This window comes from Panthera uncia, chromosome C2 (assembly GCF_023721935.1).
Source record: "Panthera uncia isolate 11264 chromosome C2, Puncia_PCG_1.0, whole genome shotgun sequence".
In the NCBI taxonomy this organism is placed as follows: domain Eukaryota; kingdom Metazoa; phylum Chordata; class Mammalia; order Carnivora; family Felidae; genus Panthera; species Panthera uncia.
The window spans coordinates 148,886,483-148,906,564 of record NC_064810.1 but is presented as its reverse complement, the minus strand read 5'-3'; the positions used below and the strand labels follow the sequence as shown (position 1 = coordinate 148,906,564).

Here is a 20,082-nt window from a genome sequence, read left to right as displayed (position 1 = left end):
TGCAACTACGTGGATGGAACTAGAGGGTATTATGCTAAGTGAAATTAGCCAATTAGAGAAAGACAAATATCATGACTTTGCTCATGTGAGGAATTTACGATACAAACAGATGAACATAGGGGAAGGGAAGCAAAAATAATATAAAAACAAGGAGGGGGACAAAACATAAGAGACTCAAATACAGAGAACAAACTGAGAGTTGCTGGAGGGCTTTGGGGTGGGGAGATGGGCTAAATGGGCCAGGGGCATTAGGGAGGACACTTGTTGGGATGAGCACTGGGAGTTATACATAGGGATGAATCACTGGAATCTGCTCCTGAAATCATTACAGCACTATATTCTAACTAACTCGGATGTAAATTAAAAAAACTAAAAATTAAAAATTAAAAAAAATTAAAAAAGCATCAGCTAAAGTGCACACAACATGGCATCATTCATATTCATTTGAAAAGACACGAAACAGTACTTTATGTGTGTGGTGGCAGGGAAACATTCCCCTGTTTGCCATGGGTTTAGTTTCATTTCGTGTGTTCCTTTCTAGGTAAGAAAATATATATCTTTCCGCTGTGCTTTTCCCTGCAACCAAATTGCTGTATTTTGTCAAACGTTTCCCCAGATTCTCAGTATGGTTAGTGACGGGCATCCCAGGGCCTCAAAGGGCCTTTGGAGTGACTCTTTATGAGAGAATATAGAGAGAATATAGAATATCCCCCTGCATTTTTCATCTCCAACTGGGGTCCAATCTGATATATCCTTCCCCTCTGACTGCAGTGAATCTCCAGTTTCTTTCTTTTTTTTTTTCTTTTTACTTTTTAAATGTTTATTTATTTATTTATTATTTTTTTTAAATTTTTTTTTTAACGTTTATTTATTTTTGAGACAGAGAGAGACAGAGCATGAACGGGGGAGGGGCAGAGAGAGAGGGAGACACAGAATCGGAAGCAGGCTCCAGGCTCTGAGCCATCAGCCCAGAGCCCGATGCGGGGCTCGAACTCACGGACCGCGAGATCGTGACCTGAGCTGAAGTCGGACGCTTAACCGACTGAGCCACCCAGGCGCCCCAAATGTTTATTTATTTTTGAGAGGGGGGGGGAGGGGCAGAGAGAGAGGGAGACACAGACTACAAAGCAGGCTCCAGGCTCTGAGCTGTCAGCATAGAGCCTGACATGGGTCTTGAACTCACGAACTGCGAGATCATGACCTGAGCTGAAGTCAGATGCTTAACCAACTGAGCCACCAGGGCGTCCCTCCAGTTTATTTCTGAGCGTGTGTGCATGTGCGCGCGCACACACACACACACACACACATACACGTATATATATATATATATGAAACAAGCAGATAGATAGGCAGGCAGACAGTCTTTACCAGCAGGCAGCAGTATAAAGCTAATGTTTCAGGGAAGTATAATGTCTGGGGAGGGAGATAAGAGATGGGAAACGCTTGTGTCCAAAACATTGTATCAAGAACAGGGTGGTAGGAACCAGCTTCTGATTCCTCACTGGCTATGATCTCCTCAAGAATACACAGCATGATCTTTGTAGCCCCAGTCTATCCCAGGGACATTTATCCTTTTCCTTTGGGTTCCCAGCAACCAATGGCTGTTATCAGTTTGCATTTCAAAAATAATATCTGGAATCTGATAATTTTCATGAGGCCAGGATGCTGAACATCCTCCAATACCTGCCACATAAGTTTCTAGAAATACAACCAGAGAGGTGGATTTTTATCTCTTATGTATATATTTTTTCAACGTGTGTTTATAAAAGAAGCTTTGTCAACAATTCAGTTCATGCAAAATCTGATAAAGAATGCATTTAATAGTAGTGGGCATGGAAATTGGTACAACCTTGGAAAACAGTTTGGTGATATCTCAAAAATTAAAACCGCATGTCCCTTTGACCCAGTCATTCCACTTCTGAGAATTTGTCCCTCACATGTACCCATGTTACTGTGCAAAGATATGAGTAAGGAAGGATACTCACTGAAGAATCGTGATGGCAAAATATGAGGATTATCTTGATTAGGGCCAACATAAATGCCTATTAATAGGATAATAAATAAACTTGGCCTCATCCATGTAAGTGAAATCTATTCAATTTCTATGGAACATAGGCTGGTAGGATTTTTGCTGGGATTTCATTGACTCTGTAGATTAATTTGGGTAGCACTGGCATTTTAACAGCTGGTGAGTCTTCTAATCCCTTCCTTAACATGAGATATTGTTAATTTTTTAAATATTCATTTATTTATTTTGAGAGAGAGAGAGTGCGCGTACGTGTGTGAGCAGGGAAGGGGCAGAGAGAGAATACTAAGAAGGCTCTGTGCTGTCAGTGCAGAGCATGATGTGGGGCTTAGTCCCGGTGACCATGAGATCATGACCTGAGGCGAAATCAATAGTTGGATGCTTACCGGACTGAGCCACCCAGGAGCCCTGAGATATTGTTAAAGTTATTTGATGCTTCTAAAATTTCTCTCAGTAGTGTGTTGTCATCTTTCAGTATAAATGTCTTACACATACATTTTACAACAGCTTTTGGATTTATTATTTCTACTGTTTTTCTATTTCTTAACTTGCTCTTTTTTCTTTTACATTATTAATTCATTTTCCTTTCATTTATTTTATTTTTCTTTTTTTAGCTTTATATCAGGTGCTTAAATAATTCTCTTCATTTTATACTGATATAAATATTCTCTGCTTCAATACTATGGATTAACCCCTAAATACATCTTTAACCTTATAGGTGCTGGGTATAGTTTTTAAATTTTTTCTTCCCTAGAAATTCTATAATTTGAGTTTGTAGTATTTTTTAATCTAAGAGTTTAATCTAAGAGTTTTAATCTAAGAGTTCAACATTACCAAATGGAAAGGCCTTTCTTTTTTTTTTCTTCTAATTTTATTATTACTTTATCACAGTGTGATAGGAGAATGTTGCCTGTATTATTGTTGAAGTTTTGTTGTGATTTAACATTTGGTCAATATGTACGGCAGTATATTCTCCATTTTTCCGGGAAAATGGAGTTTGATATATATTAATCAGATGTGTTTATGAATTACATATTCAGATCATCTATATCTTTACATACTTTTTAAACACTTGGTCTGTCATAGGCAGAAATTAATTATACTCTCTGGTCCTTGTAATGTTTTTGTCTATTTACCTTTATACTGTTATGATTTTTGATTTATGAACACCAGCGCCACATTATTTGTTGCAAAGACACACATTACTCTTTTGGATTATTTTGCATTACAAAGTGTCATTTTCATACTGTTTATAATGAGTTTTGGTTCAAATTTCACCTTCTTTGGGGCGCCTGGGTGGCGCAGTCGGTTAAGCGTCCGACTTCAGCCAGGTCACGATCTCGCGGTCTGTGAGTTCGAGCCCCGCGTCAGGCTCTGGGCTGATGGCTCGGAGCCTGGAGCTTGTTTCCGATTCTGTGTCTCCCTCTCTCTCTGCCCCTCCCCCGTTCATGCTCTGTCTCTCTCTGTCCCAAAAATAAATAAAAAACGTTGAAAAAAAAAATTAAAAAAAAAAAAAATTTCACCTTCTTTGATATTCACACCTCATGTCCCTCCCTTCCTGTATGCCTTTGCTTATATCTTTGTCCATCTTTTTTTTTTAAGTTTATTCATTTATTTTGAGAGAGAGAGAGAGAGAGAGAGAGAGAGAGAGAGAGAGAATGTGGGGGAGGGGCAGAGAGAGAGGGAGAGAGAGGACCCCAAGCTGACAGAGCAGAGCCCCACGCGGGACTCAATCTCGTGAACCATGATCAAGAGTTGGACACTTAACCGACTGAGCCACCCAGGTGACCCTGTGCACTCTTGAATTTTGACTTCTCCATATGACCTGGAGCAGTATACTGTTTATTCAACATACTGGATATTGCTTTGTTATGTCACATATTTGTGAATATGTGTGATTTGTTTTTGGAACAGAGGAGTCAAATCCATTTATATTTATTGACACGACAGATTTGCTTGATCTTTGTTTATATAACTTCAAGTTATATATTTAATAGTTCTTTAAAAATATGGTATTGTGTGACATGTTTGATTTGCTTCTTGTGCCCAGACGATTCTAAATTTAGAACAGTGTTTATTTTAGTTTTATTGGTTGCCTTTATAAGTACAAATTCATAATTATAACGAAAACCGTGTAGTGCATTTTCCTTAGTACACTATCTATATAATATCTCTTGTTTCCATTTGTTAACTCTCTTTCTTTTCCCACCCACTTTATGCATCACCTGATTGTGTTTAATCGTACGCTTTTGGTGCTTACCTTTATACTGTTAGATAGAATCATTTTTCCTTCCTTGATTTGTCTACTTTAAAGAATACTCTTTCACTTCTTGCTATTATAGAAGCAGCAGCAAGTGAACGTACCCCGCTCCCACGTTCTTTCCTCCTTCCACTCCCAGTTATTGTTACTTGTATTGTGTCCACATTTTCAGGGCCTCTGTGGTTTTAGGGGGTAAAATGCCTCCATCGTCATTTTTATCCCTCTCTGCGGGCATCTCCTTTAACAAGTCCTGATGAGCTGAGTCATTCTGCCAGGCCTCCGCCCACTTCTGGCCTTCCGAGATTGTTTTGACATCTTTGTCCTCCGTGCTTTTCTTTCTCCTTCTCTTTGTTCTTGTATATTTATACCATTCTTATTCCCATGCTGTCATTTTATTGGCGTTCTGAGAGGGTTGGGGTAAAACATATGTATGCCATCTTCCATATTTAACCAGAATCCCCAAATAACTCTTACTTTTGAAAGAAAATGCTTTGCCTTAAAAGTTCAAAATAAGGATAGAGATTTTTACATGCTATATGATCTCAGCCTATATATAGTTAAGAAAACTGCAGGCCCCAAATGGTGCCACTTAGAGTTCCCAAACCAGGGCTTAAAACCCAATCTTTACGGAGTTTCCATCTCCCCTTGACTGGTCAGCCGGGAAATTGTTCTTTCTATCAGCACCGAAGAGTCTGTCACTGGGGTCCTCTCCATCCCCAAAAGAAAGGTGAGGTGATCTACATGAGAAGACACCTGCTTTTTCCCCTAGCAAGCTGCCTCCTCTGGAAGAATCCTTTTCCTTTGCTAATAACTTTCTTACCCTCATTCCCCTACCTATAAAAACCTTCTACTTTGTACAACTCCTCTCTACTTGCTAGATAGGCTGCTGCCTGGTTCACCAATCATTTGATAAAGCCAATTAGATCTCCAACTTTATATATATGGAGAGAGAGAGAGAAAGGGAGAGAGAGAGGAAGAGACAGAGAAAGAGAGAGGAGAGAGAGAGAGAGAAGGAGAGAGAGAATAAGCTAAAATACCAACATTTCTCGACCTAATTACTCTCTTCTGATTTATATTTTTCAGTAGTCTGTATTTTACGCAATGGCCGTTTTTAAAAAATCATTTTGTTTTTAAGCTTTTTAGTATGATATGTAATGTGCGTGATAAAAATGCACATGGGCCATAAATTAACTGTAAAACGGAAGCTTGCACATTAGCTTGGGCTACCATAAAAACACACCATAAACTGAGTGGTCAAAGCACAGAAGTTGCCTTCTCACAGTTCCAGAGGCTGGAAATTGGAGATGAGGGTCTCTCCTGGCCAGGCTCCGGTGAGAACCCTCTTCTTGGTTGGCTAAGGACTGATTTCTTGCTATGTCCTCACATGACAGAGAGAGAGTCCTGGAATCCATTCCTCTTCTTACAAGGACACTGGTTCTATTGGATCACGGCTCTGCCCTTCTGACCTAATTTAACCTTGTCACCTCCTTAAAGGTCCCTTCTCCAATACAGTTACTTGGGTTAGGGCTTCAACATATGGGTTGGGGGGGGGGGTAGCATAATCCAGTCCATAGTGGCTGTGTGACAACTACTCATGTCACTAAATGGAACATTATGAGCACCCCATAAGCCGCTTCCCAACTATGTCCTCCCTCCTCTGCCCTAGAGATTTTATTTATATTTTTACCTCCAAGTAAGCACCTCTAAACAAAATAGTTAAGTTCTGCTTGTTTTTAAATTTTGTATAAACGGAATCATACTTATGTAATCTTTTGTGTCTGGCTTTTTTCCTCCTTGTTTTGTGGAACAGTAATTTACTCATTTTTATTGCTATACATTATCCCATTTTAAGAATATAAGAAGGATATTTAATGCACCAAAAATTTTTGGACATTTGGGTTGTTTCCAGTTTGGGGCTTTTATGGACAGTGTTCATAAACTTTCTCGTAGCTATATCCTGGTGCCCATACATATTTCTGTTGAGTTTATGTACCTAAGAGTATAATTAAGAATCACAGTATATGTGTGTCTTCACCTTTATTTGAGGATATCCACTGATTTCCAAAGATGTACAAATTTACATTTCCACCAGCGGTATATGAGTTTTTGTTGTTCCATACCCTTAATACTTGGTATTGTCACAATTTAAAATTTTCCTCATCTGATGAGTAGATAATAATCTCTCAGTGCAATTTTTAAGTGTTTTTTTTTTAAAGTTTATTTATTTATTTTGAGAGACAGAGAATGTGGGAGGGCAGAGAGAGAGGGAGAAAGAGAAAATCTCATGCGGGGCTCAAACCCATGAACCATGAGCTGAAATCAAGAGTCAGGTACTTAACTGAGCCACCCAGGTGTCCCAATCTCTCTCCGTGTAATTTTAATTTGCATTTCCTTGGTTAAGAAAAAGGTTAAGGATATTTTCATATGTGTATTGACCATTTGGGTTTCTGCTTTTGTGAAATATCTATACAAATATTCTGCTCACTTCAAAATTGGTTGCTCTGATGTATTTCTAATTGACTTGCAGGATCAGTCTTCTGTATATAAACACTTTTTAGGTATATGTGTTGCAAATATCTCTTACTCAGTAGGCTTGCTTTTTCACTCTTACAAAGTTGCCTTCTCATGAACAGACATTCTTAATTTTAGTAAGCTACACTGTATCAGTTTTCCCCTCTGTGGTTAGTGCTTCTTGTGGGAATGTAATAAATCTTCCCCTAACCTGAGGTCATGAAGAAATTCTCCTTTTGTTTTTGCCTAAAAGCCTTCTGTTTTTGTCTTTCGCAAAAAACTTTATTCACCCACCTAGAGTTGATTCTTGTATGCGGCATAAAGTTGGATGTTCAAAGTAATTTTTCTATGGAGATACTGAATTCTCCAGCATCTCATGTTGAGGACTGCCCTGTCTCCACTGTTCCACGGTGCTGCCTTTAACGCAAATTCGATGCCTGTATGCGAGCCAACTATTCCGTCCCACTAGTCTGACTAATCTTACCCTCCACTGCACCTGGTTTCAATTATTGGAGCTTTAGGGTACATTCGTACACCCAGTAGGGCCAGTTTTCTTCTCCCACCTTGATTTTCTTCCTCAAAAGCGTCTTGGCTATCATTTGCTCTTTACATTTTTAGATAAATCTTAAGAGGTCAATTCATTGAGTAATAAAAAAAAAAAAACTTGTTGGGATTTTGATTGGGCTCGCATTAAATTCATTAGTCATTTTGAGGAGTCTTACAATATTGTGACTTTGAATCCAGGAATATAATACATCTCTCCATGTATTGGGTTTTCTGTCATATCACTCAGTATTTTTCATAATTTTCTTTGTAGAGATCTTACTCATACTTTGATAATCTTGTTTCTAGATACTTTTATTGTAAAATGCCACTGTAAATGGTATTTTTTAAATTTATTTTTATTTATTTTTGTAAATGGTATTTTAAAAAACCATTGTTTCTTGCTAGATATAGACATGCAATTCATTTACGTATATTAATGTGTACCCAGTTACCTTGCTATGCTGTCTTGATAACTTTAATAGTTTATCTCTAGATTATGTTGGTTGTTTTATGCACACAATTATATTATCTGCAAATCATGGTATCTTTGCTACTTCTTTTCTTATTCTTTCTTTTCCTTGCCTTCCTATGCTGGCTAGGCTCTCCTTTACAAAGTTAAATAGAACTGATGAAACAGACATCTTTCTTTTTTTTCTTTTTGTTTCTGATCTCAAATGGAGAGCTGGCCATGTTTCACAATTAAGTATGATATTTTCTACCTCCTTCAGTGTCATTACCCCTCACCAGAGCACAGCCATTCCCTATATTCCTTCCTTTCTAGATATTTCTAATCACAAACATATCAAACTTTATCAAATGATTTATCAGCATCAATTAAGATGACTACATGATTATTCTCTCTAATCTATTCATAAAATAAAACACAGGGGCACCTGGGTGGCTCAGTCGGTTGAGCATCTGACTTTGGCTCAGGTCATGATCTCACGGTTGACGAGTTCGAGCTCCACATCACGTTCTGTGCTGACAGTTCAGAGCCTGAAGCCTGCTTAGGATTCTGTGTCTCCCTTTCTCTCTGTTCCTCCCCCACTCCCACTCTCTCTCTCTCTCTCGAAAATAAAGATTTTTTGAAAATTAAAAGAAAGAAATAAAGCATATATTGGACCCTTGAACAACACAGGAGTTAAAGGCACTGACCCCCTGCACAGTAAAAATCTACATATAAGTTTTGACTCCCAGAAACTTAACTACTAATAGCCTACTGTTGACAGAAAGCCTTACCGAGAACATCAATAGTCAATTAACACATATTTTGCATGTGATATGTATTAGAGACCATCTTCTTACAGTAAAGTAAGCTAGCAAAAAGAAAATGTTATTAAGAAAAGGAAGAGGGGCGCCTGGGTGGCGCAGTCGGCTAAGCGTCCGACTTCAGCCAGGTCACGATCTCGCGGTCTGTGAGTTCGAGCCCCGCGTCAGGCTCTGGGCTGATGGCTCGGAGCCTGGAGCCTGTTTCCGATTCTGTGTCTCCCTCTCTCTCTGCCCCTCCCCCGTTCATGCTCTGTCTCTCTCTGTCCCAAAAATAAAAAAAAAACGTTGAAAAAAAAATTAAAAAAAAAAAAAAAAAAGAAAAGGAAGAGAAAATACATTTACAGTACTATACTATATTTATTGAAAAAATCCATGTAAAAAGTGAATACGCACCAAACCTATATTGTTTAAGGGTTAACTGTATTTTCTTTTCTTTTTTTTTTTTTTTAATTTTTTTTTTTTAACGTTTTTTTTTTTTTTTTTTTTTGGGACAGAGAGAGACAGAGCATGAACGGGGGAGGGGCAGAGAGAGAGGGAGACACAGAATCGGAAACAGGCTCCAGGCTCCGAGCCATCAGCCCAGAGCCTGACACGGGACTCGAACTCACGGACTGCGAGATCGTGACCTGGCTGAAGTCGGAAGCTTAACCGACTGCGCCACCCAGGCGCCCCGGGTTAACTGTATTTTCTATTGTGGCATGCATTAATGTTATAATCAGAAAAAATAATTTTTTTAAATTTAAAAGGTGGAAAAAGATAAAGCTCTACAGAGTTCCTATTATTATACCAAAGGTACGTCAGTCTTGCACTGAGCTAGGGGCACCTCTCTCGGATTTGTTGGTGCAGGATGTTTCTGGAAAAGCCCCGCTATGTTCTGAAACTACAGAGGTTCCATCTGCTAACCCAGGGAAATAGAATATTCTCAGGAATATTAAGGGCACTTTGAAGTGTATGAGCCATGATAACATAAATAGCTTCATTCACGGGTAATTTTCTGAATATGTTCCAGAACCATTTTTTCTTCATTCCATCTCAATTTTGCTCCTGCCTCTCAGAGTAAGCCTTCCCTAAACTTGGCTGATGTGTGTACCTAGCAGGTGAATGTGGGGAGTGGGTGGTGGCAAGGCTCATCTGCCCAGGCCACCCCAGACTAATGAAATCAGACCCTCTGGGACTGAGACCCAGGCATTAATATTTTAAAAATCTCCCCCAGGGGATTCCAAGGTTGAGAACCACTAATCTGCAGTTCTTCAAAGCTGACAATCACATGTGTGTTTATGAACCAAAGTCCACAGAAGAAGGAAGTATCTAACCATCATAAAGTCTGCAATACTCAAACGAGACCAGCAGGAAAAAGACAAGAAAAAAAGCCACCAAGTGAAGGAAGAGACGAAGAGGACAGAAAGAGGAGGCACAGGAAGGACAGTGACAGCAAATCTACTTACTCAATTCTCTCTGGAAGCTCGGTTTGGGTCATGCCCACACAATTGACCAAAATAGTGACCGTAATAAATAAACTGAACCACCTGAGAGGGCTGCGTTAAGGAAAAGCTGAGAGTCACCATGTTTCTCTGACATCATCCATGATCACCTTGACACTGAACTACTAAATTCATAGCTTTTAGCTAGGATCAGCTTTATGGTCTTGTCACATAGCAAGTGCTGGCATTTACTGAGTGCCTATCCTGGGCTGGCTACTTCATCCACATTATTTCTAATACAACTGAACCTATAGGGAGCTATTCTATCTACATGTTGGAACTAAGAGAATGGGCTGAAAAAGCTTAAATAATTTTTCCTAGGTCATACAGCCAGTCAACCATGGTGCTGAGATGTGACCTCAGATTGTTTGATAACAGAACCCTGAGCAAGAAGGAAGGAAACAAGAATCCTTTCTCCAAAATGGCCTGCTGCCCAGACACCTTCATTTCACTCTACAATATATTCTGGAATTACATCCAGCCAATGCCTCTTTTTTCCCAAAAGATAAAGAAAATACTCCTAAGAAGTTAGAGGTAAAGGGAGGGTTACCAGCTTTCATGGGAATTAATTCAGTCAGATTGTTTTCCTGACTTAGCTGAGATCAGTCACACTGAGGAAACAGACCTCTGGCTAGGAATGGTGGGGGCAGGCACAGGAAGGAAAATGCTGGATCCAGGAGAAAATTCCAGAGAGGAAATTTCCAGGAGAAAATTCCAGATGGAATCAAGCTGTGGTAGACAACTCTGTATAAACAGAGAGAAGAATTTTCGAGGTTGCACCAAGGGACTACCACAAAGGGAAGGAGATAGTGAGGAAGGCGAGTGGAAAGGGGTAAATAGATGGAAAGAAAGGTTGGTAGAGAAAACCCAGAGATCAATTTCTCCCGTTGGACATTTTTCTCAGGACTAGCGTGGGTTCCTAACAATTACTTCCTAAAGAAAAACAAAGCCCAAAGATAAGCTTGACCTACAGAGAGAGTGAACGACTCATCTTTCATCATTTCAGTTTGAGCAGAAGTATTTAAAGCTATTTTAGTTTTCTGTAAATGTCTTTAATGTGCCCTGTCTTACAGTTACTTAGGAACACATCTATTCTGAAAAGGGAAATTCTGCTAATTAAACCATATTTTCCTGTTGACTTGCAATTAAATTAAGAAATGTGTTCACATGGGGGGAAAATGTTAACCCAAGGATTAAATTAAAATTGTATCTCCAACTCCACAAACCTTTAAAAGTAATGTATTAGGTATAACGTTACTTGTGGAAACATGCATAGAAAATTTGATTAGAATTACAGCTTTGGTGAGATATTAATAATAAGACATGGAGAATTCCATAGCTTGAAGAATATCTTTTGGGAGTGCAGCTACCAAGTTCATAAGATTTAAATATATAAATGCAGGCTTTTGCGAGAAGGAGACTCTCAATGGCTTTTCTGTCCAGCTATGACTCCATCCAGCAATTTTGATTCATCAAACCTCAAGATGAAAAGAATATGCACTGGTCACTTGGCTCTTTAAAGGGATTTTATTTCTAATTAGCTGTTTCTTACAGCTGATTAAGATGTAACTCAACCAGGATGCGTGGAGAGGAGTTTGTATATTTGCCGTTTTTCTTTATTTGTAGTTTTTATGTAATTGGATATGTATTTAAAAAAAACACCCAAGTAGAGACGACATACTGAGCGAATAAATTGCCTCAGTTCATTTCCATTAACTGCCTACTTACTTATCGCTGATACTGTTCTAGGCAGGATGCAGGCTGGACCTCTTAACTGGCTGTGTGACCTTGGACAATTTATTTAATGCCTTTGAATAATAGTTGCATCATCTGTAAAATGGGGATGCTAGTCCCTTCTTCAAAGGTTTCTGTACCTGTGACCGTGATGATGCTTAGGAGGTATTTAGCAAATGGTAGCCTACTGTTACCATTACATATCCTTATATAGGACCAGAAAATCCAAGACTGAATTAAGAAAATATAACTCCCACCACGTGGCCACAAAGGCAAAGAAAATATAATGCAAGTACACAGAGCAGCAAAGTTTCACACTGAGAGGAGTCCTTGCCAGTTACCCGCTCGCTGAGCGCTGTCCAGCAATCCAGCAAGCTGCCCCAGAATGGCAGGGAGAGAGCTCCTTTTACTGGAGTCTCCCAAGAAGAGGCTGGTTACCATCTGTCAGGCAGCTGAGGCAAGGCTGTTCTTGCAAATCAACCTCCTGGAAGCCAGGGCTGAATTTGTCATTAGGAACTTCCAATTTGGACAGTCACCAGGGAAGATCCTTGGAAACCGAGCCAAAGTCTCTTTTTTGACCTAGTTTGGCTTGCCTTGAAAAACAAAACAAAATAAACCAAACACTGAAGGCAGATTCTGGAGCTACCTAAAAGCAGTTAATAAAACACAGACATTTGACTGATTTGTCTCTAACCATTACCATATTCCCCAGTGACATGAACCTTGGACTACTGACATTTTTTTGGTCTACTGACCTTTTTAACCTGCTTGCAGTTTGGGGTAGCTTGGGATGTTGGCTGTGCCCCATGACCAATGTGGTCCCCCTGAGACAATCTATGTTCCACCCACTGTGGTCTGTCCTCTTTGTCCTCTGGCAGGTCTTGTTTTTTTGCCCAATAAACAGCCACTTCCCAGCACGGCTAAGGCACAGAGTAACAACCCATGCTTATCTCATCTGCCCAAAGAACCCTCAGGGCCTTCTGACTGGTTATTATGTCGTGAGACGAGCAGGCCTCATATGGCAAAAATGTGCCTGGCTTTGCATCAGCAAAGCTCCTTCATAAGGAGGACATTTTTGGGGTCGTGCCTGCATAGGTGTGTCCCAACTAGTTTAGGTGAACCCAAACCCACCTGTGGCTTGCATGAGCACCTCCTCTGTCTTGGGACTGCTATTGAACACATTAAAGCCACAAACACTTTTTCCTTCCAATTTAATGATTTCATTGTTTCAGGATTCAATTAGAGAAAACCTCGACTGCTAACCTCTGAAGAAGGTACTGGACACTGGGCAAAGCCTGATTCTAAAAGGAATCATGTGGAAGAAGCAACAGTGCAAAGGATATGAGTGGACAGACACTTTGATGGCTGTTCTTCTGATCAGGTTGAAAGGACTGAATAACCACAGGGCCCGAGTTGCACTAAACCGAGAAATGGTCCTCCCTTTGTTCAGCACCATAAACGTCTACAACAAAACAAAGCAGAAGGACCTACAGTGAGAAGCATGGTCTTCACACAACCAGGTTTTTAAGCATGCATGTTGTCATCTCGGGCTTGTGAGCAAGAAGGGTTCTGGGAACCATGCATCCATCAGTGGAGAGCCAAGTGGAAGGGTAGAGTTAGAAGGGATCGGGGATAAAGAGCCATATCCTCACCTTCCTAGCAAGACCCCAGTCCCCATGGATGACTGTGCATCAGGATGAGCCCATTAATAGTGCCCAATGGGCAGGCAGCTGACCTGGGGCTGGTAGGATGCATCAGGCCCACAGCCAGGATTCTGGCAGCAGGAAGGTGGGTCTGGCTGCATTACATTCCTCTTCTGATCAGTGGATCATCCCTGGTGCTGGGGTACTCCCTCTACTCTCCATTTTCTAGGTCTTGCTTTTGAAACCCTCCACTGGTTCCCTGTGAGCATCTGGGAAGGTAAGGGCTCTTGGCCCATGAGAAGAGGGAGAAAGACATTCCAGTGCCTTTTTATTTTCTCTGTAGATCATATTTGAGATGGCTAACTCGTGTCCCTCAACTCCCAAACATGCACACATTTTTTTTTTTGGCTGTGTGGAACATCTAAGACACAATACAAACAGGGAAATTGTCATGAACCAGCTCTTACTTAAACTAGTGGTTCTCAAATGTTTTGATTTCAGGACCCTTTAACACTCTCAAAAATTATTGAGGACCCCAAGGAGTTTTTATTACTGTTTATACCCTTTTGCTTATACTGCGTGTGTGAGTGTGTGTGTGTGTGTGTGTGTGTGTGTGTGTGTTACCCCCGAACCCACTGAAACAGTTTTGGGAACCCCAGACGTTCTGAGATAATACTTTGAGGACCACTGGTTTAAACCATCCTAATTTCTGTTACCCTTCCATACTCTACCCCCACCTGCAACCTCAGGATCTCTGCTCCCCACTTGCAAAGAGACCCAACAGGAGATCCTAGGCCAGTGGTCATCCAAGAGAATAGCCAGCTTCCTCTGAAAAATTTACAGCAATTGTTGCTTTTGAGGATTTGAGTTTAATTAGCCTCTCCCATAAATATTATAAAAATGCAAAGAGTGTCAAAGAGATGAGTTGGGTATATTTGTCATTAACTGAGTCTAGCTGATAGCCACATCATCCAGGTGCAGGAGAACTCCCTAGGCTGAGTGGGGCAGAGGCTTCCTCTCCCAGAACTGAGAACAGCCTTTCAAGCCAGTCACCCTTACCCGGTGTGTGCTGTAGAAGGGGTCCAGATCCTCCAGGGGCTCCCCAACCAGCTCTGCAGGGAGATCACCATAGAACTTGGGCAGCTGGTTGCAAGCTTTCAAGTCTAGCTGGGGCCGAGGCTTCTCTTCTTGGTCCTTCTGCTCTCTGTGCTTATCTTTGGCTTTCTTTGCTGCCTGCTTGGCAGTAATTCGCTTTTCAATCTCCACCAGGGACTCTGGAGTGAATCGACGGAAGTTGGTAGTTTCCAGGGACCCAAAGGGGAATGCCATCTTCTCATTCTTTTTCAGGAAGAATTTATACTCTTATGAGAGTGGATATCACCACAGAGAGGTAACAGCCTGCCCGCTGGCCCTCTCCCTCCAGTTCTTTCCTAACTGACACGTTGTTGCTAGAACAGCCTCCTGACCCAGTTCCTTCCTCAGTAACTCACACTGAGCTCTCCCCAGAGCCTTACTGCCCTGTGGAACTCTTGGGAGACTGTTTATTCCATCCTCCTCCAGGCATCTCAGGATCAAGCTATGCCCTCCATGAGCTTATAAAGCATTACTCCTTCGTCTTTTGTAACACCACCACCACTGCCACCATCACCACTGCATGATTTAGCCATACTGCCCTCTCTTCTTGTTTCTATCACCACTGAGCAGTAGGCACTCTCCTGCATTCATTAAAGACTGGCTCATGTGATCTGTGGCAAAAATAATGCTAGTAAAAAGTTCCCCCTTTGAGAAGCATTTGTTTAAAAGTATGGAAGGCATTAGCATGTTTTATTGTCCTTTTGTTATGCACTGGGTGCTTTTAAGAAGGGACAACCATTCCTAGATGTGACAGCAAGGGAGAGAAGAAAGCCCAGCTCCTTGGCACATGGCTGCATTTGCCAGCTGAGAGTGTGCTCTCAGCTGAATGCTCTAAGCTTGGCAGCATATTTGTATTTTTTTCTGTTCTTAATAAATCACAAGATTTAATTTTCCTAAACACTTTTTTCTTCTTTGAAAAAATCATATGAATAAGAGTTTGCTTATTTCTTCAAATGATTGATTCATGGGCCCATTTTTTGCCGTTTGTTTTAATCTAAGTGCACCCACATCTCCTGATAGCCTATTGATGACTTAATAGGTCATGATGATTTTAAAACTGTCCTATGGCCCCATAAGTTGGTAAAATCCTGATCTAATACACGATCTCTAATGCTGCCAGACAGGATCTTTGGGACTCTGGTCCACCACGGTCCATACAAAGCCTGAAAGGTACTCCAATGACTAGGTTTTCTATGGGCTGCGATGTTCTCAGGAAGCTTGCCACCACTAGCACTAGTCTGGAAGCAAACAGAATGTTTGCCATCACAGATGGGTAGAGCAGTGTATGTGGCATTCTTTCTACTTACTCTAGGGAAGTTAGATCTGAAAGTCCTGCAAGAGTCATCCACCCTCTTAGTCCTCTACAGTCACCATCGGCTCTGTGGATAATCTCGCTTTGCCACCTGCTCTAGTGCAGTGATCTTCAAATGCCAGGGCACAGTATGGTGCTGTACCAGCTGCATCATTGTCATAGGGAGCGTGAGTTAAGATACAGATTGTTGGACCCTACATGCAAAGATTCTCATTCAATAGGTCTAAGGTGAGATCTAGGAGCTGCATTTGATAAGCTCATAGCTGAAGCTGTTGAAGGTGTTCTATCTTTGAGAGGCAATGGAAGCCAGTGCAACTGTGGACATGAGATGGAGCAAAGGTCAGGGTTACAAGATCAGGGTAGGATTTGATGACCTGCTCCAACAGCTCTACAGTCTAGAGGAAAGTCTTCCTGGATTCTGGAGGCAAGTCAGAAGCCAGTGTTGAGTGTATTAGGCAAGAAGTGACCTGGCATCAAGTGGCTGGGTGTTATTGTTGAGTGACCATCCTAAGAAACTGACTCCTCACAGGTTTTGTTGAGTCCTTGGGACCTCCACCCTTCTGTTATCAGAATTAGGGCAACCACTGGCCAGAAATTTCAGGGAGCTCATGCCCAAGGGACAGGAACAAGAGTGGAATTTGGTTGTTTCCAAGGGTTAAGCTTCTGTAGGTATTTGCCTTGTATCTGGGATTTCTAGGCTACAAAAGGACCCACCGGATCTCTTCTGGATGGGCCATAAAGGCATCTTAACTCAGATTTCTGAGCTGTGGTGAGTAAGCAGTTTCTAAGAAGAAACAAAGTCAACCAAAGGTGATTGAATAGATAATGGGTGTTTCACATTTGTCATTTCACTGGTGATCGAAATACCTGGTTGGTCTTTAGCCAAGACCTATGGTCTAGGCGGGCGAGCAGACTCAGGGCTGCTAAATGGAGGTGGATATAAATAAGGGTACAAATGAGGGTCTCCTTGAGATGATAGAGGATAGGGCAGGTGTGATGTGGTTTATAATAAGAAATATGTATTTGGTCGTTGTCCCATTTCTGGCACAGAGCTCTTAAAACCTTTAGAATTTCCTAATTGATGTCTTGTGTATGTTAATGAGGTGCCTTTTGAAACTCACCTAAGGATGGGGGCTGATTGCCAGTGGGACCAACCATTAAAGGATTGAAGCTTTCAGCTCCCCACCTCACCTCTGACTCCCAGGGAGGTTGAGTTCAATAACCAATGGCCAACGGTTTAATCAATCATGCCTATATAATAAAGCCTTTATAAGAACATGAAAGAACAAAACAGAATTTGGAGAGCTTCTGGGTTTGTGAACACATGGAGATTTGGGGAAAGAGATGACCTCAGAGAGGACATGAAAACTCTGCATTATTTTCCTATACACTGCCCTATGCATCTCCTCCGTCTGGCTGTCCCTGAGTTTATATATATATATATATATATATATATATATATATATATATATATTTATATATTTATATATTTATATTTATTTATTTATATTTATAATAAACCTGTAATCTGTAAGTATAATGTTTCTCTGAGTTCTGTGAGATGTTCTAGCAAATTAACCAAATTCAAGGAGGAGGTCATGGAAACTTTCCTCTGATTTATAGCCAGTTGTTCAGAAGCATAGGAAACAACCTGGGCTTGCAATTCGCATCTGAAGTTTTGTGTATGTGAGCAAGGGGCAGTCTTATAAAACTGAGCTCTTAAACTGTGAGATCTGGTGTTATCTTCAGGTAGATAGTGTCAGAATTGAGTTGAACTATAGAACACACATCTGGTGTCTGGAGAATTGCACCTTGGTGGAGTGGGGGACCTCCTAAAACACACACACACACACACACACACACACACACACACACGTGCGTGCACACACACACACACACACACACACATTGGGATTGGGTATTAGAACATCTTAACAGGACAGAGGGTTCTTTCTTCCAGTTTCTGTTGTTATTAGTAGAACAGATGTTTCTATAGTCATGCAGCAAGTCTGAGTTGCCCACAAAGATAGCTGAACCTCATGAGAAGAACTACTTGAGTTATCAGCTTACAGCAACACCAAAAGTGGGCACAATTATCTCTTGTAATCCCCACAGAAGTCCTAAGGAGTAAGTAGAAAGCATTTTCTTACATACAAGACAATTAATAACCAGTGAATACTATAGGTTATAAAGATATTATTGGACTAAACAAGCTTGTCTCTGAGTCTTTTGATTCCATACCCAGTGCTCTTCTGTTTCTGGGATGGGTCCCACTGGCTGGAGCAGTTCTGGAATCCTACTGATTGGGGAATCATCGGAGGGCTCTGGACTTAATAGAGGTATAGGTTGATCTGAATGCATTCAGATTTGATGAAGTTTTCAAGGGGCCTTAGAGCAGCCCCTTTGTGTTATATAGCTCACTGATGCTCTTAAAATACAATGGAGGATTTTCCCCATTAATGTAGCTTTTTCCTCTGTATGGCAGATATGATGTATAGCATACAGATAATTATACTTTTTCCAGGTGAAAGTATCAATGTAGGATTGCATCTTCTGATTGCATCTCACACTGCTTATGGTTCCTCTCATTTATCTATATACAACCAAAATTATCATTTTCATGTATGTGAGTCCTAAATCTGGACCTTCTGAACTCTGGACCTACTAATTCAATGCCTTTGACATATCCCTTTGAATGCTCCAGAGACACCTCAAAGTCATTTTCCCCCATGATCTCTCAATCTTCTCTCCACCCCCACTTTTCCTCTTCCTGTGTGCCCTATCTCAATAAATTGTGTAACCATTTTTCCAAAATGGAAGCTTAGGGTTTCTTCTTTACATGTTTTTCTCCTGCAAGTCTTCCTCCCTTATGCCAGACATTGTTTTCAACTCCAGGGATACAGCAATGAAAAAACTATAGACCTTTGGGGGCTTAAATATAGCTCTGGGTCTCAGCCAACTTAGGCCAGCTTCCTAGAGAGAGACTTTACGGAAAAGACTGAAGTTACAATGACATCATGGGAAGTCTGGAGTCACATTTGAAACATAAACCTAAATTTATATCTCCAGCTTTTCACCTACATTCTAAATTGTTATATTTAGTTATCCACTCGTAGCCCCTCACAAGGATTTTTGATAGGTGTATAAAGCCTAATTATTGATAACCTTACTCCAAATGTGCTCTTCTCTTTGTCAAGTTTATTTCAGTAAACTGAAACTTCATCCTACCAGTGGCTCAAACCCCGAGTCTTGATACTTTGGAATTATGTATCACTTCACTTCCTCTCTCTCAAATCTCACATTTGGATGATCAGAAAACCAATGACCTTACATGTGAAGTACAGCTGTCTATTTCTCATCACAGCCACTGCTACCTCCATAGTCCAAACCACTATCATTCATCTCCATGACTACTGCAATGGTCCAAGCACTATCACTCACTCACTATCACTGCTATCTCCATAGTTCAAACACTATTACCCACTTCCACTGCTACCTCCATAGCCCAAACCATAGTCATGTCTTTCTTGGGCCGCTATTATATTTTCTCAACATGTCTCACTGCTAGGATCCTCTCAAATCTTTGCGGTCTACACTTTTGGAAGCAATACGAGTGATCCTTTGAAGTGTGTTTCCATAAACTTCATCTCTGAGCTCCCCTCATATCATTATCTCCCTTGCTCACTGAAACCCAGGCCCATAGACCACCTAGATGTTTATTGGACACACCAAGCATGCTCTTGTCTCAAGGTGTTTGGACTTGCTATTCTTTCTGCCTGGCATTTTCTTCCCATTTGTAAATACATGGCTCCTTCAAACATCACCTGTTGGGGAAGCCTTCCCTGACCATTCTTTCCCAAACAACAACCTTTGGCCACTTTCCATCCCTTTACCTCCCTTCACTTCTCCTCATAGTACTTATAACTAATATTAACATTTTGATATATTTACTATCTCCTTAAACTAGAATTTTTCCTTCCTGAAAATATGGATTCTGTATGTTTGGTTAACGAACCCTTAACACTGAGAAGAGTGCACATACTAGATGATCAACAAACATTTGTGGAATACATGAGTGAATGAACTCAAAGGATCCTGAACGGGTATCAGATATTTACAGAACATTGCTAGAGATTTTCATCTGCAGCAGAACTGAGTTTTGGGAA

General features: G+C 40.8%; 1 protein-coding gene across 3 annotated transcripts in view; it reads right to left on the bottom strand.

The window, feature by feature from the left end:
• The window catches only part of SCN10A (sodium voltage-gated channel alpha subunit 10), a 94,728-nt gene extending 79,876 nt beyond the window's left edge, over positions 1–14,852 (bottom strand). For all 3 annotated transcript variants that reach the window (XM_049628985.1, XM_049628987.1, XM_049628988.1), the window contains exons 1-3: positions 14,530–14,852; positions 13,162–13,289; positions 10,058–10,138 (exon numbers count right to left, since the gene is read on the bottom strand). In XM_049628985.1, the coding sequence (XP_049484942.1) occupies positions 10,058–10,138; positions 13,162–13,289; positions 14,530–14,799 (479 nt within the window). In that variant the 5' untranslated portion in view covers positions 14,800–14,852. The remainder of the gene's footprint in view (positions 1–10,057; positions 10,139–13,161; positions 13,290–14,529) is intronic.
• Positions 14,853–20,082: the final 5,230 nt, after the last annotated feature.